Source organism: Pelodiscus sinensis, chromosome 2 (assembly GCF_049634645.1).
Source record: "Pelodiscus sinensis isolate JC-2024 chromosome 2, ASM4963464v1, whole genome shotgun sequence".
Taxonomy (NCBI): Eukaryota; Metazoa; Chordata; order Testudines; family Trionychidae; genus Pelodiscus; species Pelodiscus sinensis.
The window spans coordinates 244,852,096-244,871,325 of record NC_134712.1 but is presented as its reverse complement, the minus strand read 5'-3'; the positions used below and the strand labels follow the sequence as shown (position 1 = coordinate 244,871,325).

Here is a 19,230-nt window from a genome sequence, read left to right as displayed (position 1 = left end):
GCTCTAGCTGTCTCATTAACTTGAGGTCACAATATATGTAATGCTGCTTTCTTGCCACCTTCCTGATTTAAAATAAAGTGCCTGTATTAGGTGACTGTGGAAGGTATTTATTTTTAGCTTCCTTCTTTTGGGTAAGGAAACATCAAAAAATGAAAGTCATCGATGAGAGAAAAAAACAAGGTAGTAGATTCTTTCAGTTGCAGCTATTTTGTGCCCCTCAGATGACACAAAGTGGATAGAATTTGTCCCTAAATGGACAGGCAGGAATTCCTCTGGCATTGGTAAGCTATTTATCTTGACCAGCTAATACATGTTAAAACTTCAACTGCCTTGTCTACACTAGGAGTTTATCATGGGATAGGTCTCACCTGTCAGCTAACACGTGGTCAAAATATATTTTTTCCTAATATAGATGAATGTGCATTTGGTAATATGATGTCTATGATGCAGTTGTGTAGTTCCAATACAATCTGGTAGAGGGCAGGAAACCACATAAACACTAGTCCATTAAAAAAAAAAAAAAGACTAGTAGCACCTTAAAGACTAACAAAACATGTAGATGATATCATGAGCTTTCTTGGGCGCAACCCACTTCTTCAGATGACAGGAGTATTAGAAGTCCAGATCCAAGGCTAAGTTTGTTATAAGCTTTAGTATGTTAGAACTAGCTATGCATGTTTTGTTATTTAAAATTTGTAATTCACGTTTTTTTCTGCCTTTTTTCACTTGCAATCACTTAAATCCTACTGTTTGCACTTAATAAAATCACTTTTATTTACCATCAAGCCCAGTGTACATAACTGTTACCTGGGGGAGCAATCAGTGTGTACATCCTTCTTTCATTGTTAAAGGGGGCTTTCCTGAGTGATTTATTTAGGGTTCTGATCACATTTCTGGGTTGGGTTCCTAGAAGCTATGCCCAGAACTACAGTCTCCTCAGCTCTGAAAAGACTCATGTCTGTATTGCTCTTCGGGGTGGGAGTGGTAATCTCAGCTCTGTGCCTTGACTGGGGGAGACCAGGAGATCTGGCCCAGCAGGACAAGGTGGTGAGAAGCCCCAGAGAGCAAGGAGGAAAGTGTCAGTGGCTTTGTCAGCACACTGAGAGGCACCCCCAAGGAATCTTCTGTGACCACACCCCATCACAGTCATCTAGTTTATTGGATTTTCTGCTATAGCTAATGTCAGTATTTCCTTTATAAGTCTCCATTATTACTTTACTGATGGAGCACCATCTGAGTACTCAGGCCTTTGCAGATCCGAAACATTTCCCCTCTGTAGCCACATCCTTTAATCCATGGGTTCCCAAACTGGAGGGCGTGCCCCCCTGAGGGGCATGAAGAAATGCTGGGGGGGGGGCCACAGGGCAACCCAGCTCCCCCATCAACCTCCCCCCCCCCCAAGTGTTGCTGCTATTTTTGTTTTTCTGACCCATTCAGTTCCTTTTTTTTCTCAACAAGTTTTGATGCTATTGGGAGGATGGGGTGGGGGGCGTGAGGGTTTCTCAAAAATAAAAAACGGGGCATGAAGCCAAAAAGTTTGGGAACCACTGCTTCAATCAGACACAGAAAAAAAGTTTAGACACATTGACTCCTTATAGCCTCTACAGTTGAGTTTATACCATGCAGTTGGATTGTTAATTTTTGCTAATGTAATAATGTAGAAATAAACATTTTCTTCACAGGCGAGAATCATCCTGTTCATGAGGAATCAACGGTCAATGCAATTTTACTCAATAAGAAAATAAGGAAACCAAAAGAATTTAAAGAACACATTCCTGTCAGAAAGATCACCCTGGAATTAACTTATAATGACAATGTACAAGACAGTTCACTATGGCGTACTCACCTGGGAATCCACCGCCTACTACAAACTGATTGTCAGAAGGCTCCATGTGATCTTGCCCACTTCAAAAACAAACAGATTAGCTTTGACAATGAAAGACTGACTGTGAAAGAAAACGTCATGCTGCCTTATGAAAAACCACTAGCAGCAAGTGAACAACCCACAGTATCACTCAATGAACTGGAAAATTCAAGTATGTTAAACAGTCCCACTGAAGAAAAGAGCAACTCCATTTCAGGCATCTGCCAGAAGTCTCCTCTGAGGTCAGTCTCCTCAGGAATTTGGACACACCAACAGGTTTCATCCAGAAAATTTGTACCAATATCCAGCAAATTAAGCTATTACCCTTTTCCTCAGAAAAAGACACCCAGGATCTCAGAAGCTGCAAGAAGATTGGGATTATATGTCTCACCATAAAAAAAAATCAGTAATGTGTAAAGTTTAGTTAAAATTTAAAATAAAATTTCAGTTAAGTAATTTTTCAACGTAATTTTGATTTATTTGCTAAGGAGCTTGTACTTTATATAGTAAGAATTTGCATGGGTCCAGGAATGTATTTTAGAGGTTTACAGAGTAAAAGGTCTGTTAGATGAGTTGCAATGTCATAAAGCTTATTGGACAATAAAAAATTGACACTTAGAGCATTATCATGATTATTCATACTAATTTTGTATCTTCAAATATAGGAACAACTAATGTTAACTCATTTTGCAATGATTTTTTTTCTAAATCCAAATTTTTGATTTTTGAGGGACAAGAATTCTATCATAGTGAGATTACAAATCAATTGAAAAAGCTGTAGTGAAGATTATCACATTCAAAAACAACTCATGAAGCAATTAGACTGAATTCCAGCGCTGTATAATTCAGTTAGCTATCTAAACAAGCAAAAAATGAATTGGGTTTTAGAACAACAATAACAAGGGTGATTAATACATTCTAATTAATCTTTGGTTTTATTATTCCTTTTTGTTTTCACAAGTTATTTGATTGGTTTTCCTGTTTGTATTCTAATTCAGTGAATAAAACCATCACACCATATTTCAGTTGCTGTTTTTAATGGCATTAAATATAGTAAATATCCAAATACTTTACCTTTTCATAAATCCCTCATACTACTAATTGTGTTTCTTCCAACTGTGAATTAGAAATGCACCTATCTTTTTGTTGTTGTTGCCATAGTAAGATGAATTAGTCAGGATGGCACATGGTTATCAGTCAAAGAACTGATGCTAGTTAACAAATGTACAAAATAAACCAGATATACAGTATGTCTTTCCAAGGGACATGGTGGAAAAACAATTTTGTGGGTCATTTAAAAATGGAATGAGCAAAGACCTAGAAAATACTGAACACTATGTGGAATTATTTTGCAAAGGCCAGGGGATGAGCTAGAAAACTTAGAACATCAATTCCATGTCTTACTTCTCATTCTTTGATACTCTGTTTCAAAAATAAGCTATTGTGCTTCAATATTAGATTTGGTACTGAAATGCAAACTTTCCATTTGACTTGTTGCACAGACAAAGCTACTGAAGGACTTTGTACAGGGAAATTGATCAGCACTTATTTAGCAGAGTATGAATTTCATATATTTTAGAGCTTTTATAGTTACGACAATAAAAATCCCTCGTGGGGATATCCTATTCTAGAATAAAAGTATATACAGAATATATAGTATTTCAGCTACATTATGGGTTAAAAAGGCTTTTGTAGGCTACCCTGGGACTCTAGTAACATTGTATCTATGGCCTGGTCTACACTAGTACCTGAGTCCGAAATTAGCCCGAATTTGTCAAATTTGTAAGTGATGCGTCCACACTACCGAGTCTTTTATTTCAGAATACAAGGCCGTGGAATTCAAACTCTGCAGTCCTGCTTTTCATGAAGAGTAATGCTATTCCCAAACCTGTAAGTTTGAAATGACATTAGTGTGGATGCTCCAGTGCTGCTAAATCAAACTTATTGGCCTCTGTGAGGTTTCTCGCAGTTCCCTAGAGTCCTTCCTGTGGCATTGATTCTGAGGTAGCATGTCCACATTAATGAAGCCTGCCTCAGACTACATTTGGTTCTTCCGTGTAGTGAGAACACAGAACTTTGAATCTGTAAAATTGGGTGCAAAGAAGTCAAACCTAGTAAATTCAGACTAATCACCTAGTGTAGACATGGCCTAAGGGAAAATGCATTCCAAGTTCCAAATAACTGACTTACAAACAAAATTTTGGAACATGACCCATTTGTAAGTTAGGGACTTCCTGTACCAGTTGCCATTCAACTTCCCCTCTAGACAAGCCTTCAAATAAGATCTGAATAAGTGGGGCACTTGCTTTATAAGACAAACTTCAAGGAAATATAGTTTCCAAATAACCATAATAATATGATATTAAAACTGCTTTACAAATATTAATGAACACTATACAAAATTAATTGTACCAAACTTTTAACAGAATCATTTTAACTGTACAAGATGTTTTGGGGTGATTTTTGGTCTAGCTCTCCAGTCAGTTTATAGTTATGGGTGTAAATGTGGAAGTGAATAAGTGTGTGAGGTTTTTGTCCTCTGATTTAAGAGCCTGATCCGGTTTCCATTAAAGTCAAAGATAGGATACACAATGATTTCAATGGTCACGCAATGGAAGCCAAGAAATCTTCAGTAATTTATTATTTTTAATGTTTTGATTTTATCAATGATCAATTTAAGTCAATATATTTTAATTAGGCAATAATTAAAAGGCACATAAAATACACATGCAGCATAATATGAGAGGACATAGCTATGCCAACATACATTTTAAATGCAAGACTTATTCTTTTTACATTAAAATCTTTGTAGACTTCCTTGGAATTTAAGGAGAGGCAAATTACAACTAGAGACTTTACTATGGTACTTAATATCCTTTTGAGCTGACTGGAACAATTCATATACTTTAGAGCTTTTATATTAAGTTGTATTCATCTCAATAAGGCAATCTCTTTGAACTGCAAACACTCCATTGAGATAAATTTATATAATAAATTCATATTGTATAGTTATTGAATCAGGTGTTGGTAAAGATCATGGGTTAATTTCTAAGGCCTGATCTACACTTAAAACTTAGGTTGATACAGCTACTGATCTCAGAGGGTACAGCTAGACTGCGGGGGGTTATTGGGATACCAGAGGTATCCTGAAAAAACTCCACCGAATCCAGGGAACGTGTTTGCTCCTCCACTTTTTTTTTTTTTTTTTTTTTGCAGAAGAGCAAATGTGCTTTTTCGGAAGTCCCTGTATTTCTTGTTCCATGAGGAATAGGGGGGCTTTCGAAAGAGGGTTTTTTTTCCTGAAATCTGGCACAGTCTAGATGGGCCAAATTTCAGAAAGCCTCTTCCGACAAAAGTATCGGAAAAAGATAATGTGTGGAGCACATTTTGCATAACTTTTTCCAATAAATCCTCACAGTCTAGATGTACCCAGAGGGTAGAAAAATCCACACATTATCTGTCTGATAGTACAGCAACCCTGGAGATCCTACAGTAATGGAAAAACCTCTTCCATTGCTGTAGTCTGTACACTTCTATAGCACCATATGCACAGCACTACATAGCTACACCAACAAAAGATGTGTAGGAACACCACCTCCCCAACTTCCAATAGCTACATCGACACAGCTGCATCTGCACTGGGGTTAAGTCACTGTCAGGCAGGTGTGTGAGTTTTTCACACTCCTAAACAATGCAGCTTTGTCAACTAATTTTTAAGTGCAGACCAAACCTAAAGTCAGATCCTCACTTCAAAAAGGTAATTTGTTTAATATTGAGATAGCTATTAATGTAATATCCTAGGAGAGAGAAGGCACAGATAGTTTTTATCTCAGTGCCGCTTGTTAGTCAACCCAATATGCTGAGGCCTGGTTTAACTACCAATTTAGGTGTATGTAAGTCACCTTGGGCTCGTCTACACTGGCCCCTTTTCCGGAAGGGGCATGTAAATTTCACCTATCGTAGTAGGGAAATCCGCGGGGGATTTAAATATCCCCCGCGGCATTTAAATAAAAATGTCTGCCGCTTTTTTCCGGCTTTTAAAAAAGCCGGAAAAGAGCGTCTACACTGGCCCCGATCCTCCGGAAAAAGCGCCCTTTTCCGGAGGCTCTTATTCCTACTTTGGGCGCTTTTTTTTTTCCACCCCGCCCAAACCCACCCTGCAATTTAGAACTGCCCTGGGTCTCCCCAGAGCTGCTGCCTCTGCCTCTGCAGCCACATGCTTTTCTCATCAGGCACTGGGGCATGTGCGCAGAGTGGATGTTAACGTCTGGATGTGCAGCTCTGAACATTCAATTTGACAGGCACATGCTGCTGTCCCCTCCCTGATCACCTTTGCAGGGCAAAATCCCAGACATTTTTTGCCAAATTTCACTTGTGTTGAGGTACCCCCCCAGACTTCTCTTGCATACCTCTAAGGATACAGGCACCACTGGTTGAGAAACACTGTGATAGACTAAGCCGCTGAGCCATAACGCCCGGCCAAGAGACACTATAGCCAGGGTTAGATTCTGGGGTGAGGCACCGTGCCCAGTCCCCCAGGGGCGGACAGGCTACCCACCAGGTTTGTCTGCCCAGGGAAAAAGCACAACTATTCTGGAATAGCTAAATTACAACATAATTATCCTGGAATAGTTACGGCTGGTCGGCTTCCCCCATGCACAGGGCCAGTGAGAATTTGTCCAAGAGGGGATCCCCGTTTCCTGGGCTCCAATATGTGCAGCTGGAGCCTATGAAAAGAAGGTGTCATAGCCCCCCCCCCCCAGGCACCAGGAGCAGGCAGGCACTTGGGCAAAGCAGGACACACGGCTCCTCTGCAGGGTCTGGCTGCCCCGTGTCCCCTTCCCTGTCCCCTCGGCCACCTCTTTACAACGGAGACAGCGCCACGTAGATGTCCAACCCCAACCCCCTTGGATCTGGGGGAGCCCCTCCCCCCGTTCCCGCCCCGCCGCTGTCGGCGTCATGCTCAGGCCTGAGGGACAGGCGGCGAATACCTTGCTGGTCACCCCACTTCCGGGCGGATGGCGCCCCCTGAGGGCGCGCAGGGATATGAAGGTAAGAGGGTAGCGATGCCGGCGCTAGTCTTCACGTGTCCTGCACACGTGGGAGTCGTTCTCCCCTCACTTCGCTGCTTCCGGGCTTCCGTAGGGAGCCGGTTGCCCCGCCCCCCCCCCCCCGCTGACTCTGCGAACGCAACGTAAACAAACGGCCGAGAGCCTGCCGAGCAGGAGCAAGTACAGAGGTGAGTGATACCTCGGAAGGTGGGGGCGGGGCCTTTCCGCCCCTGGGGGAGGCCGCGCGCTGGCGCAGCCCGGCCACGCCCCCTCCCCCTCCTCAACTGTTCCCGCCCCCTCCTACCTCTGCCACTTTCCGCCTCGGGGGGGCGCAGGCGCCGTGTTTTCCGGGGCGGGGGCCAATGCGGGGCGTCCCCTCCCCCACTCGGCACGCAGCTCGCTCGCGGCACCTGTCAGCGCTGGGGCCCGCCAGTCGGCGCGAGCGGGGCCGGGCCCGGGACACGCAGTGGTGCGAGGCCGGCAGAGGGGTCTGCGCTGAGCCCGTCGCGCTGCCCAGGCCGTAGAGTGACCGGCGCGGCTGGCTCGGGGCTGTGGCCAAGGCCGCGCTGAGCCTGGGGTAAGGTTGGCCTAGCGCCCGCCGCACTCACGCCGCCCCTTGGCCCAGGGCTCGGGGTGTGGAATAGCCACACCCCTCGCTGAGGCACTTACACCGGCCCGATTCCCGCCCGGGCGGCGCTCTCCTCGCCGACAGCCACAGTGCGGCCTGGGACCGCTGGAGCTTAGGCTCCTGTTCGCGACACAGCAGGCAAACCCTGCTTAGGTACCGCCTTGCACTCCGCCCGGGGTTTGGTCTGGCCCCTCTGCGCCCTGGAATCCCCAACTCAGCAAATATTTGCTCACGCGCATTAGCGGTTGATGAGGGATTGAAGTGTCATTGGGCCTGCAGAGAATGTGTTTCCATAGCCCTTGGCAGGCACCATCTCGGGCTGTGTGCTGAGCTGTATGTCGGAACTTATTCACAAGGCTGTAGCTATCAGACAGCAAGGTGCCCCCGAATGGCACGGCAGGCAGAGTCCCACCAATGCCAGCTATGTCTACACTCGCCGCTTCAGGCTAAGCATAGAATATTGCAGAGCCTCATTTGCATACCTAATGAGCCACCATTTGTGCAGAAGAGGCTCTTGCGCCAGAAGGAGCTGTCTACATTGCCCCCTTCTTGCGCAAGAAAAACTCTCTTGCACAATGTCATTATTCCTGAAAATAATCGGTGTAACGGCATTGCGCAAGAGGGTTTTTCTTGTGCGAGAAGGGACAGTGTAGGCAGTTCTTTTTGGTGCAAGAGCCTCTTCAGCAAAAATGGTGGCTCATTAGGTACACAAATGAGGCTCAGCAATATTCCACACTTAGCCTCACTTGCATATTTCTCGCGCAAGAAGCTGTGAGTGTAGACATAGCCCAAGAGGAGCACGGCCACATCAGAGCTCTATGGAGGGATTGTCCAGGTGTTTCCCTCCACAGAGGCCAACCTACTAGTATTCGTTTATCAAAGTGAAAGGCAGAGAAGGCAAAATGTGCTGACAATATGCTCAGGATTTGGCCAGGGTGGGGAAAACGATTTAATGTGGCCTCATTAACCAACAGAATTACATTACACCGAACTACACTGATCAGCAGGTACACACCAACACAATCACAATTGACCAAACACAGGATGCACCCTCTAGAATTGTTTCCAACCTAGTTAATCATCATGAAAACCTACTGTGCTTTTCCATACCTAAAAGGAGGAGGACTTAGTATATGACCCTCTACTGCATGAGCTAAAAGCCAGTGGGCTATTAGCTAAGGGTATAGAGCAGACTCATTATTCTCTCTGTGGCTGCATCTAGATTGGCATGATTTTCCGGAAATGCTTTTAATGGAAAAGTTTTCCGTTAAAAGCATTTTTGGAACAGAGCGTCTAGATTGGCAAGGATGCTTTTCCGCAAAAGCACTTTTTGTGGAACAGCGTCCGTGCCAATCTAGATGCGCTTTTCCACAAAAAAGCCCCGATCGCCATTTTCGCAATCGGGGCTTTTTTGCGGAAAACAAATCTGAGCTGTCTACACTGGCCCTTTTGCACAAAAGCTTTGCGCAAAGGGACTTTTGCCTGAACGGGAGTAGCATAGAATTTCCATAAGAAGCACTGATTTTTTTACAGTAGGAAGTCAGTGCTTTTGCGGAAATTCAAGCGGCCAGTGTAGACAGCTGGCAAGTTTTTCCGGAAAAGTGCTGATTTCCCGGAAAAACTGGCCAGTCTAGACACAGCCATTATGTTCTCAGTGCCACTAGAGGGGACAGTCCACTACACCCAGTAGGTGTGTGGGTTACACTATGTCGATGGGACAGCTCCTTCTGTCTGCATAGCTACCACCTCTCGAGGTGGAGAACCCATGCTGATGGGAGAAGCTCTCCTGTTGACTTCTGTAGCATCTTCATTAACGTTACTGGAGCATTTGCCATAAGCAAAGACAAGCCTTTGATGAGATGGATTAACTACGTCAATTGAAATGTGCTTTGCATCACTATAAGAAATGTCTGCAGTTTGGCGCTACAGCTGCAGTGCTGTAGTGGTGCTTCTCTGGTGATAGTGTAGACATGCCTTCAGTATTTTACTACAGTATATAGCTCCTTATGGAGCATAGCATATTGCCCTACTACTAATATATTTGGGTATTTTAAAAATACATCGAAGTGCTGGAGCTGGTAGCACTTTTTATCATGGTGGTCATAGCCTAAAAATAATGACAGTTCTATTCCCTCACCCCCGCTCTCCAGTAACTAATCTCTTATTTCCATTAGAGTTGCTTTTCTTTGACATGGTTTGGGAGAATGGTGCCCCAAATACCAAGTTGCATTTGGTTACCTGCAAATGGTTACGGGCAGATTAGCTACTCCCACAGACAAGGAAAATGTACAGCTATACTTATTTTAGTACTTACATACCATGCTAACAAATATTTTAGAAATATCTAAGACAGAGCTAAAGTAAACATGTAGATTTTAAAATCTAATATACCTGTCTGCACTTACGAAATACCCATCATTGCTGCATCGTTTTGCTGAAGAGGAGATACTGGATTTGTAGGAGCAGAGGCTGTACAGGCCAGGATTTTCTAGGGAAGTCCAGGTCTGCATGCTTGGTAGAAAATCTGTTGTGCATGAGTCCAAGTCCTATCAGGGAACTTCTAACATTAATCACCATGACATTAATGTTTTAGTTCCACTTGCAGGAGACCACACCACACCAGTTCCCCTTAGTGATGCCTCCTCACTTCTAGCAAAGCCCAAGTTACATGTTTTGTTCAGGAAGCTTTCACCACATAGTCCCGATCCCTTCCCTCTGTGTGGCTGCCAGAACTCATTCATTATCCATTTGCACTTTAGTGCCATTTAGAATGGAGAAGCAACTGATTCTGTGAATGCTTTTTATTTATAAACTAGAAGATTTACCCAGCATTGCTTGGGTCCTTGTGGGGGCTCAGGACAGAGGGTCGGAGGTGCAGGAGTCAGAGATGGAAGGCCCAGAGGAGTTCACCAGGCCCACCTTCAGTGGCAAGAATAGCACTGCTCCAGAGATGGTGGCTCCCTGGGATGCCGAGGGCCATGCTGACTGGCCAGTGGCTCCTCTGGGAGGGGAGGGCAGAGCCATGCGTCCTGTCTCCTCCACTCCCCACCTGCATCTTCTCCAGGGGTGCAAGGCCTGGCCTCCCCAGTCCACATCTCCTCTGGGGGGGAGGTCCAGGGTCACGCCGACCAGCCTCCCTGGCCAGCATTTCCTCCTGGGGGAGGAGGAGGAGATCTGGGGACACACTGTGTCATCTCCCCCATCCCTCATCTCCTTCAGGGAGGGAGAGCCAGGGCTGCACTGGCTAGCTTCACTGGTGCTCCTAGGAGGGCCATGCCCTCCCATCCAGTGCTGGGGTTTGGGGCAGGGGACCACTGACTGGTGGTCAGCAACATGGAGAACTCTAGCCATAGCAGGCCACTCTCTTCCTGGTATGACTGGCCCCCCCCTGTGGTCACTCTGCAATGTAACTGTCCCCCTTGCTCACTGCCCACAGTGGGCATTGCGGAGATACTAACTACATTATTTGTTAGTCTCTAAGGTGCTGCAGAACCATTCATTGTTTTTTATTGCGGAGCATAACTGTCCGTGCTCTCAGCCCCTTCCCTTTATGTATTATGGGAAACAGTCCCATTCCAGGCATTTTCCATTTTCCTGGCGCAACCAAATCCTGACCCTATTTGAAGTGAGGATAAGAGGAAGTTGCATACCAAATGTGGTGGTCCTAGCTCTTACCATTTAGGAGGAATTCTTGAACAAATGGACTCATAGACAGATAGATGGACTCATGGATAGACAGACAGATGCACAAACTCTCTAAAATATATAAAGAGATGCCTGATATTACATTGAAAACATCCAGTGAGAAATACCCACAATCTTTTATTGTAAACAGCTTTGGGAAATACCCTGTAGCTTTTAGTGACTCATCACTAAAGTGAAAGTTGAATTTTTGCAGGAACATTAATGTCGCTGGCTGATGGAGAGGTATGTCTAAATGTTTTTAAGGATTATTTTTGGAATACTGCAGCTTATTTCTCATAAATGAATGTTGTTAGTAAGATTAAAAAGTGGGTCTGAAATTTCTGTTTAATAAACTCGGATGATTTTTATAGATTAAAAAAGTGGCTTGCGCCATTGCATTTACAAAAACGAAACTACTTTTTTATATAAATATTCTTAAAACAATTTGTTAGAATGAAAGTAAAATACATTTAACTTGGGACTGAAAAAATTCTTAGTTTTGTTGTTATAGTTTTAAAAGAATCAGAAATGAGCTTGATTTACAAAACTATAACAAAAATGTTGATAGCAAAGCCACTGTGTGTATGATCCATTTTCAGATTCAGTTTGTAGTTAAAGTTCTGCACATTGACGTTAACATATTCTCCAGTGTGCCAAGTATAGTTTGTAAACTTAGGGAAATGGAAACTGTTACAAAAAGAACAAATTGTTACACTGTATTTACACGCAAACCTCCTGTAAATCTCTATTATTTTAGGCAATATTTGTGAAGGAAAATATCTTTTATAAAATGATTTCCAGAATACACAAAAAGATAAAAATAGAAAATAATAATAGCATTAATGAATAAAAAGCTACTTAAAAGAAGTTGTAAATGGATGAAAAAAATAAAGGGAGGACTATTAATAATAACCACATTGCTTTGTTGTTATTATTATTATTATTATTATTTTTAAGTTTAATAGGTTTATTCTGTTTCCTCTTCTTGTGGCAAATAATATTCTGCCACTTTCTAAAAATAGTCCCTTCAAAGTAAAAAGAATGCATTGCTCACTCTGTGTGGTAGCACTGGGAATTTCCAGGGACTAATAGAGTATGTGTGTGTGTTGACTCTTAAGCCTCCAGAAGGGGCACTACAAAAAACAGGGGGAGAAGGGAAAGAGCAGGAGGCTACGCCATCATTTTCTACACAATTTACTTTTCTATTTAAAAACAAAACAGTTTCTTGTCTTTGTGGATGCAAAAAACTTCCAAATGTCATACAAGTGTAAATTGATCTAGGATACATCTAGACTACATGCCTCTGGCGACGTTAGACTACCCGGCATAGGAAAATGAAGCGGCGATTTAAATAATCGCCGCTTCATTTACATTTACATGGCTGCCGCGCTGAGCCGATCAGCTATTTGTCGGCTCAGCGCGGTAGTCTGGACGACATCATAGGCATTTGTCGACCACCCAGGTATGCCTCATCCCAGGAGCAGTGTTGAGCAGTTTACAGGGAAACTGTCTGTTGGTACGGTAGCCTTTGCCTACAAATTTGGCTTTTGTTTTTAAGAAAGAAGGACTTTTTGAAAATCAGATATTAATAGAAATGTATCTATTTTTTTGCCATTTCCTTTGAACACTCTATGGCACTCTTCTAACATGGAAGATCGAAAAGTGAAACTATCTACAAACAAAAGAGAAACTGGTTAATATATTTTTACCACCCAGTCTTAGAGTAATTAATGTGAAATGCCAACATTTAAAAAGCCTTTCCATGTAAGCTGTGAAATTCTTTTTCTGAATAAGGTTGAGTGTCAAGTGGCCAAAAGCATTTATGTGCACTGAGGTTTCCCCCTTGTATCACCTCCACCTCCATACTGCAGTTGTAGCTGAGCTGCACAACAAATGCTGTAAAGTCAAACCCTATCCTTGGCAGAAGTCTGATGATCTGTAGGCATGCTGCTACTGTCTCTGTTAAGGGACTTTTTACTTTACGAAAATGTGTCCTGTTAATATGTACAGATAATTTGGACAAGGCTCTAAGTATTTCCTGAAAGATAATTATATGCTCTATGTCAGGAGTAGGTATGTAAGTGACTAATCAATTAGTCGACTAGTTGCTTCCCCCCCTTTGCTGCCTCTATCAGAAAGAGGCATCAAGTCAGAGAGGAGGGGAAGAAGAGGAGCTACTGGGGGAACTGGCTTAAAAGCCGGTTTGCTCCTACTCCATGGAAGGAGCAGGGGTGCAGTGATGGAGTTCCACCTTGGAAATGTACAAGAGTCCCTGCTGGGGCTCTTGTACATTTCAAAGTGGAAGCGTTGCATGGAGTCTGGGGCTGGTGGGGGACTCAGAGACCCCTGCTGGCCCCAGGCTTTGTGCCACATTTCAGTATTTGAAATGCATAAGAGTCCCAGTAGGGGCTCTTGTACATTTCAAAGACGAAATGCTGTGCTGCACTTCCGCCTTTGAAATGTAGCAACAGCCCAGCAGACTCTTCCTACATTTCAAAGTGGAAGACCCTTATCGACTAATTGAATAGTCAGAGGAAATTCCATCAACTATTCAATTAGTTGATTAATCTAATTTTAACATCCCTAGTCAGAGGTGGGCAATAATTTTTGATAGGGGGGAGGCCACTCCAAGAATTTGGAAAGTGGTCAAGGGCTGCAGTCTTCCATGATATTTATGGAGGAGATGTGGAGGTCTGGGATGGAGATTAGGTGCAGAAGGGAGCTTGGGGTAAGTGAGGGAATTTGGATCAAGGAGGCATTTGTGACTTGGGGCACAGGACTGGGTGCAGGGGGTTGGATTGTGACTTAGGGCAGGGAATTGGGATACAGGAGTGGGTGCTGGGATTTTGCTTGTGAGTTGGACAGGAAGGGACTGTGATCTGGGGCAGGGGATTGGGGCGTTAGATCTAGAAGGGGATATGGGTGCAAGAGGGGACAGAGGATTTAGGTATGTGGAGTAGGGGGCAGGAATAGAGAACAGAGGATTGGGGAAGGGAGGGGCTGGAGGGACAGAGGCAAGCTCGGGCTAGGACACTTACCATCCAGAAGCCGTTCCTGAATCAGCCTCCCTGCCAGGGAGTGTTCCCTCTAAGCTGCCTGGCAGCACAGCTTCACAGGTGATTCATCAGTCCTGCTCAGTTAGTCAGCTCCAAGCATGGAGCCCTGAGCCTCTGACTGGGCGGGGCTGATGAAGCACCTGTGAAGCTGTGCTGCCCCTCAGTTTAGAGGGAACACTGCTGCCTGCCCCGCCCCCACACAGGCTGCAGATATGTGCTCTGGAGCCCCTTGTGCTTTGTGGCTGCCTGTTGTTGAAACAGGCAGCTCCCATTATCTGGTTACTGGCCAGAAACCAGCCAATCGGATTGTGCTTGGGGCAGGAGCAGCTCCTAAAGCAACCGCCCTGCAGCCTCATTTCTGAGTGGTGTGCGGGTGGGGCAAGGCAAGTGGGGAGCAGTGTCTCTGGGCCGGACTGGTGGTTTGGCAGGTCTCTGGTGGTTTGGCAGGCCAGGTCTCTGGTGGTTTGGCAGGCCAGATCCAGCCCACGGGCTGTATTTTGCCCAGGTTTCCTCTATGTTATTGTGTGAGAATGATTGCCGGCATGTCACAACTTAGACATAAGCCTGATCCATTTTACATCCCCTCCCCTCCATCTTAACATAATAATGTCTATATTGGGTCAGACCAAAAGTCCATGTAGTCTAGTAACCTATCTTCCGACAGTGGCCAAGACCATATGCCTCCAATGGAGTGAACAGAACAAGTAATTATCAAGTGATCCCTCTCCTGTTATCCATTTCCAGCCTCTGACAAACAGAGGCTAGGGACACTATTCCTACCCATCCTGATTAAAAAGTATTGATTGACCTATCCTCCGTGAATTTATCTAGTTTTTTTAACTCTGTTATAGTCCTGATCCAAGGAGTTCCACAGGTTGACTGTGTACTGTGTGAAGAAATACTTCCTTTTGTTGCTTTAAACCTGCTACCTATTAATTTAATTCGGTGACTCTTGTTCTTATGTTATGGGAACAAGTAAATAACTTTTTCTTATTCACTTTCTCTATACCTGTCATGATTATATAGATCTCTATCATATCCCTCCTTAGTTTCCTCTTTTCTAAGCTGAAAGTCCAAGTCTTTTTAATCTCTCTTCACATGACATCTGTTCCAAACTCTTAATCATTTTTGTTGCCCTGTTCTGGGAACCTTTTCTGAAGCCAATATATCTTTTTTGAGATGAGGTGACCACATCTGTACACAGTATTCAAGATGTAGGCGTACAATGATTTTATATAGAGGCAATAAAATGTTTTCTGTCTTATTCTCTATCCCTTTTTTTAATGATTCCTAACATTGTTTGCTTTTTTAACTGGCTCTGCAGATTGAGTGGATGTTTTCAGAGAACTATCCACAATGAGAGAACAATCCAAGATATCTCTTAGAGTGGTAATAGCTAAATTAGTGCCCATCATTTTGGATTACTTTGCATTTATCAAAATTAAAATTCATTTACCATTTTATTGCCCAGTTACCTAGTTTTGTGAGATCCTTTTGAAGCTCTTCACAGTCTGTTTCGTTCTTCATGATCTTGGCAGTTTATTATCATCTGCAAATTTTGCCACCTCATTGTTTATCCCTTTCTCCCGATCATCTAGAAATATGTTGTATAGGATTGGTCCCACTACAGACCATTGGGGAACATCACTAATTACCTCTCTCCATTCTGAAAACTGACCATTTATTCTAACCCTTTGTTTCCTATCTTTTAACCAGTTATCAATCCATAAGAGGACCATGACAGCTTACTTTACTTAAGAGCCTTTGGTGAGGGACCTTGTCAAGGGCTTTTTGGAAATCTAAGTACACTATATCCACTGGATCCCTCTTGTCCACATGTTTGTTGACCCCCTCCCCACAAAGAACTCTAGTAGATTAGTAAGGAATGATTTGCCTTAACAGAAACCATGTTGACTTTTCCCCAACAAATTATGTTCATCTGTGTGTCTGACAAATCTGTTCTTTACTATAGTTTCAGTTAATTTGCCCGGTGCTGATGTTAGACTTACTGGTCTGCACAGGACTTCATCTACCAGTATATTTTCACTTACCCACCATAACACTCACATGCCACTCAAGCATCCTTCTTAACTGCTGACAATCCTCATAGGAAGACAGCCCCGGGCACTGCTACAGACAGTCTGTACAACTCAGCCCTGAAATGAGGCTAGGGCAGAGGTTTTCAAACTCTGGATATATACAGTAAACTCTGGGTCACAGCTTGTCAGGGCAAGCCACTAGCTGGCTGCGAAACACTTTGTTTACTTGCGCCTCTACAAGTGCAGGAGATCACAGCTCCTGTTGACCACATTCTTAGCCAATGGGAGCTGCGAGATTGTGCTGGAAGCAGGGGCAGTGTGCAGAGCTTCTCCCTCTCTGCCCCCCGAGCTTGCTGCATTCAGACAAGCACACAGCCCCCTTTGCCAGCTGCTCTGGGTGGCATGCAAAGGTGGGGCAGTTAGGACAACTGCCTGAGGTCGAGCTGCAGGCTGGATCTGGTGGCTTGGTGAAACCTCATGCAGATGAGTCATTGAATTGTGATTCCCTTGCTGGACAATGGCTGTCGATTGTTGTTTTGACACCTGCCCAGGCGCTGGTTAATTTTCTTGCTGTTGTGTCTGGGGAGTTAATATCTGGCTGATTCTCCAGTTTACAGAGCAGATTTAAGTGACAACCATACAGCACCAATCTCATAACTTCATATGCACTAAAGATGCACATATTTAGATAGAACAGTGAGTTTCAGCCAATCATAACCTCTCCCCAGTACCTCACAAGTCATGCTTCATATACAATATCACAATTTTATGTACAGATGGGGAATATCTGGGGGCTTTCAGGGCCCTCCTTTGGAATGTAGAGTGTCACACAGAGGTCAATCTGCATGGAGCCAGTTGCAGGAGCAGGGTCTTTATTTTGTAAAATATATTATTTTTAACCTATGAATGTTCCTTATAAACCATGAAATTACACTAGAGAAGTATATACAGTAAACTTCCGATAATCCGGCACCTTTGGGACCCAGGGGGTGCCGGATTATCAAATATACCGGACTATCGGAAGGGGGGGCTATGAGGGGTCTCGGGTCGGGGGGGTGCCACCCCAGACCCTTCATAGCCCCCCCTTCCGATAGTCCGGCTCTGCCCCAAGCATCCCTGATTCAGCTGCTGCTGAAACTGACCAGCAGTGGCTAAATCGGAGATACCTGGGGCAGAGCAGCTGGAGTGCTGCTGGGTTGGTCCCGCAGCACCGCTCGGCGCTACTGGACCAACCCGGTAGCACCCGAGCTGCTCTGCCCCAGGTGTCCCCAAGTCAGCTGCTGCTGATACTGATCAGTGGCTGACTCCAGGAAGCCCGAGGCAGAGCTGCTTTGCCCCGGGCTTCCTGGAGTCAGCCGCTGGTCAGTTTCAGCAGCGGCTGAATCAGGACGCCTGGGGTAGAGCAGCTGGGGGGCTGCCGGGTTGGCTCCACAGCGCCGAGGTGCCGCGCTACTGGACCAACCCAGCAGCACCCCAGCTGCTCTGCCCCAGGCGTCCCCAAGTCAGCCGCTGCTGAAACTGACCAGTGGCTGACTCCAGGAAGCCCAAGGCAGAGCTGCTCTGCCCCGGGCTTCCTGGAGTCAGCCACTGGTCAGTTTCAACAGCAGCTGAATGGGGGACACCTGGGGTGCTGCCTGGTTGGGCCCGCAGCCCCGAGGGGCAGCGCTAGGGGACTTACCCGGCAGCGTCCCCAGCTGCTCTGCCTCCGGCTTCTCCGATTCAGCCGCTGGTCAGTTTTAGCAGCGGCTGAATAGGGAAAGCTGGGGGCAGAGCAGCTCCAATGGTCCGGCTGCCCGGAGCACTTCCAGGTTCCTGATGGTGCCGGACCATCAGGAGTGCTGGACCGTCAGATGCCAGACCATTGGAGTTTTACTGTATAAGCAAACTGAAGAAAACATTGTAGAATTGTCAGCAGATTTCCATCTCCGAATTTAAGTGAAATGTGTAGAGAAATGCTTTCAGCTCTTCTAATGGTTTCACATTATACTTCACTTGTTTGGCTATTTATATTAAACTGCAATACTGATGTTTTCCTGGCAGTCATTATGTTGCTGAAATCAGCACTTGCCAACACATTTCCATTTTCCCATGCAGCTGGTTTAATAAAAAGAAAAAAAATATTTAAACAGAAAACTTTTCCTAATTATTACATAATTATCATAAATAACTTTCAGGATCTGGGCCTGAGTTAAACAAGGTCTTCTGATTCATCAGAGAAACAACCATATAAAAAGATTAGTTTAAAAAAAATCCTGTTTTGTTTTGTATTAAAGAATGGCGCAAAAGAAATACTTTGCAGCAAAACTTAAAAATTGTTTAAGAGAAGACAAAATTCAGCTTTGGAAACCTCCGTACACAAATGAAAATAAAGAAGCTGGTCTGGAATTGAAGGTACGTACTCTGCCTCACTGTTCTGAAGTTTTTTCACCTATATTTCATACACATGACACATTTTACTGTTGTGTGTTTTTCTAATGTATCTTCTGTTACTTTTTTTGTTAGGAGCTTGCACAGAAATATTCAGCCACGCTGAATCTCAGTGAAAATGAAACAGAGAGCATACTTGAAGAAATAAGAAGTAAAGCAATTGAGCGTGGAACAGGAAATGAAGCTTATAGGGCAACAGGGGTTGCAACACTTGAAGTGGCTTTACCTCGTAGGTTGCAAAAAGTAAGTCTGTGTGCATAAAAGTTATGAAAAGAAGCATAACTAAAATCTATAGTAGATGCCATAAAACTTTCATTAATTCTGTATGTGATGCAAAACATTTCATTTGTGTTAAGCTAAATCTGTTGGAGGAGGAGGCAATTCAGTTCAGCCATAAAATTTTCTAGAAAAAAAATAAAACACATTGTAGCTTTTCCCTCTTTAGGGTCATTCTGAAAAAATTCTGAATAGAGAAAAATCA

General features: G+C 44.2%; 2 protein-coding genes across 10 annotated transcripts in view; both read left to right on the top strand.

Moving 5' to 3' along the window:
• The window catches only part of C2H9orf152 (chromosome 2 C9orf152 homolog), a 28,834-nt gene extending 25,950 nt beyond the window's left edge, over positions 1-2,884 (top strand). For 6 of the 7 annotated variants that reach the window (XM_075922830.1, XM_075922829.1, XM_075922831.1 and 3 more), the window contains one exon: positions 1,683-2,884. In XM_075922830.1, coding sequence (XP_075778945.1) covers positions 1,683-2,260 — 578 coding nt within the window. In that variant the 3' untranslated portion in view covers positions 2,261-2,884. The remainder of the gene's footprint in view (positions 1-1,682) is intronic. The other variant, XR_012902129.1, reaches the window with a different exon arrangement.
• A 3,913-nt stretch (positions 2,885-6,797) lies between these two features.
• The window catches only part of NUB1 (negative regulator of ubiquitin like proteins 1), a 43,265-nt gene continuing 30,832 nt past the window's right edge, over positions 6,798-19,230 (top strand). The window contains exons 1-3 of one of the 3 annotated variants that reach the window (XM_075922824.1): positions 6,798-6,916; positions 18,596-18,713; positions 18,825-18,992. In XM_075922824.1, the coding sequence (XP_075778939.1) occupies positions 18,597-18,713; positions 18,825-18,992 (285 nt within the window). In that variant the 5' untranslated portion in view covers positions 6,798-6,916; position 18,596. Of the gene's footprint in view, positions 6,917-6,963; positions 7,104-7,191; positions 7,493-18,595; positions 18,714-18,824; positions 18,993-19,230 lie in introns of those variants that run through there. The other 2 variants (XM_075922822.1, XM_075922823.1) reach the window with 2 other exon arrangements.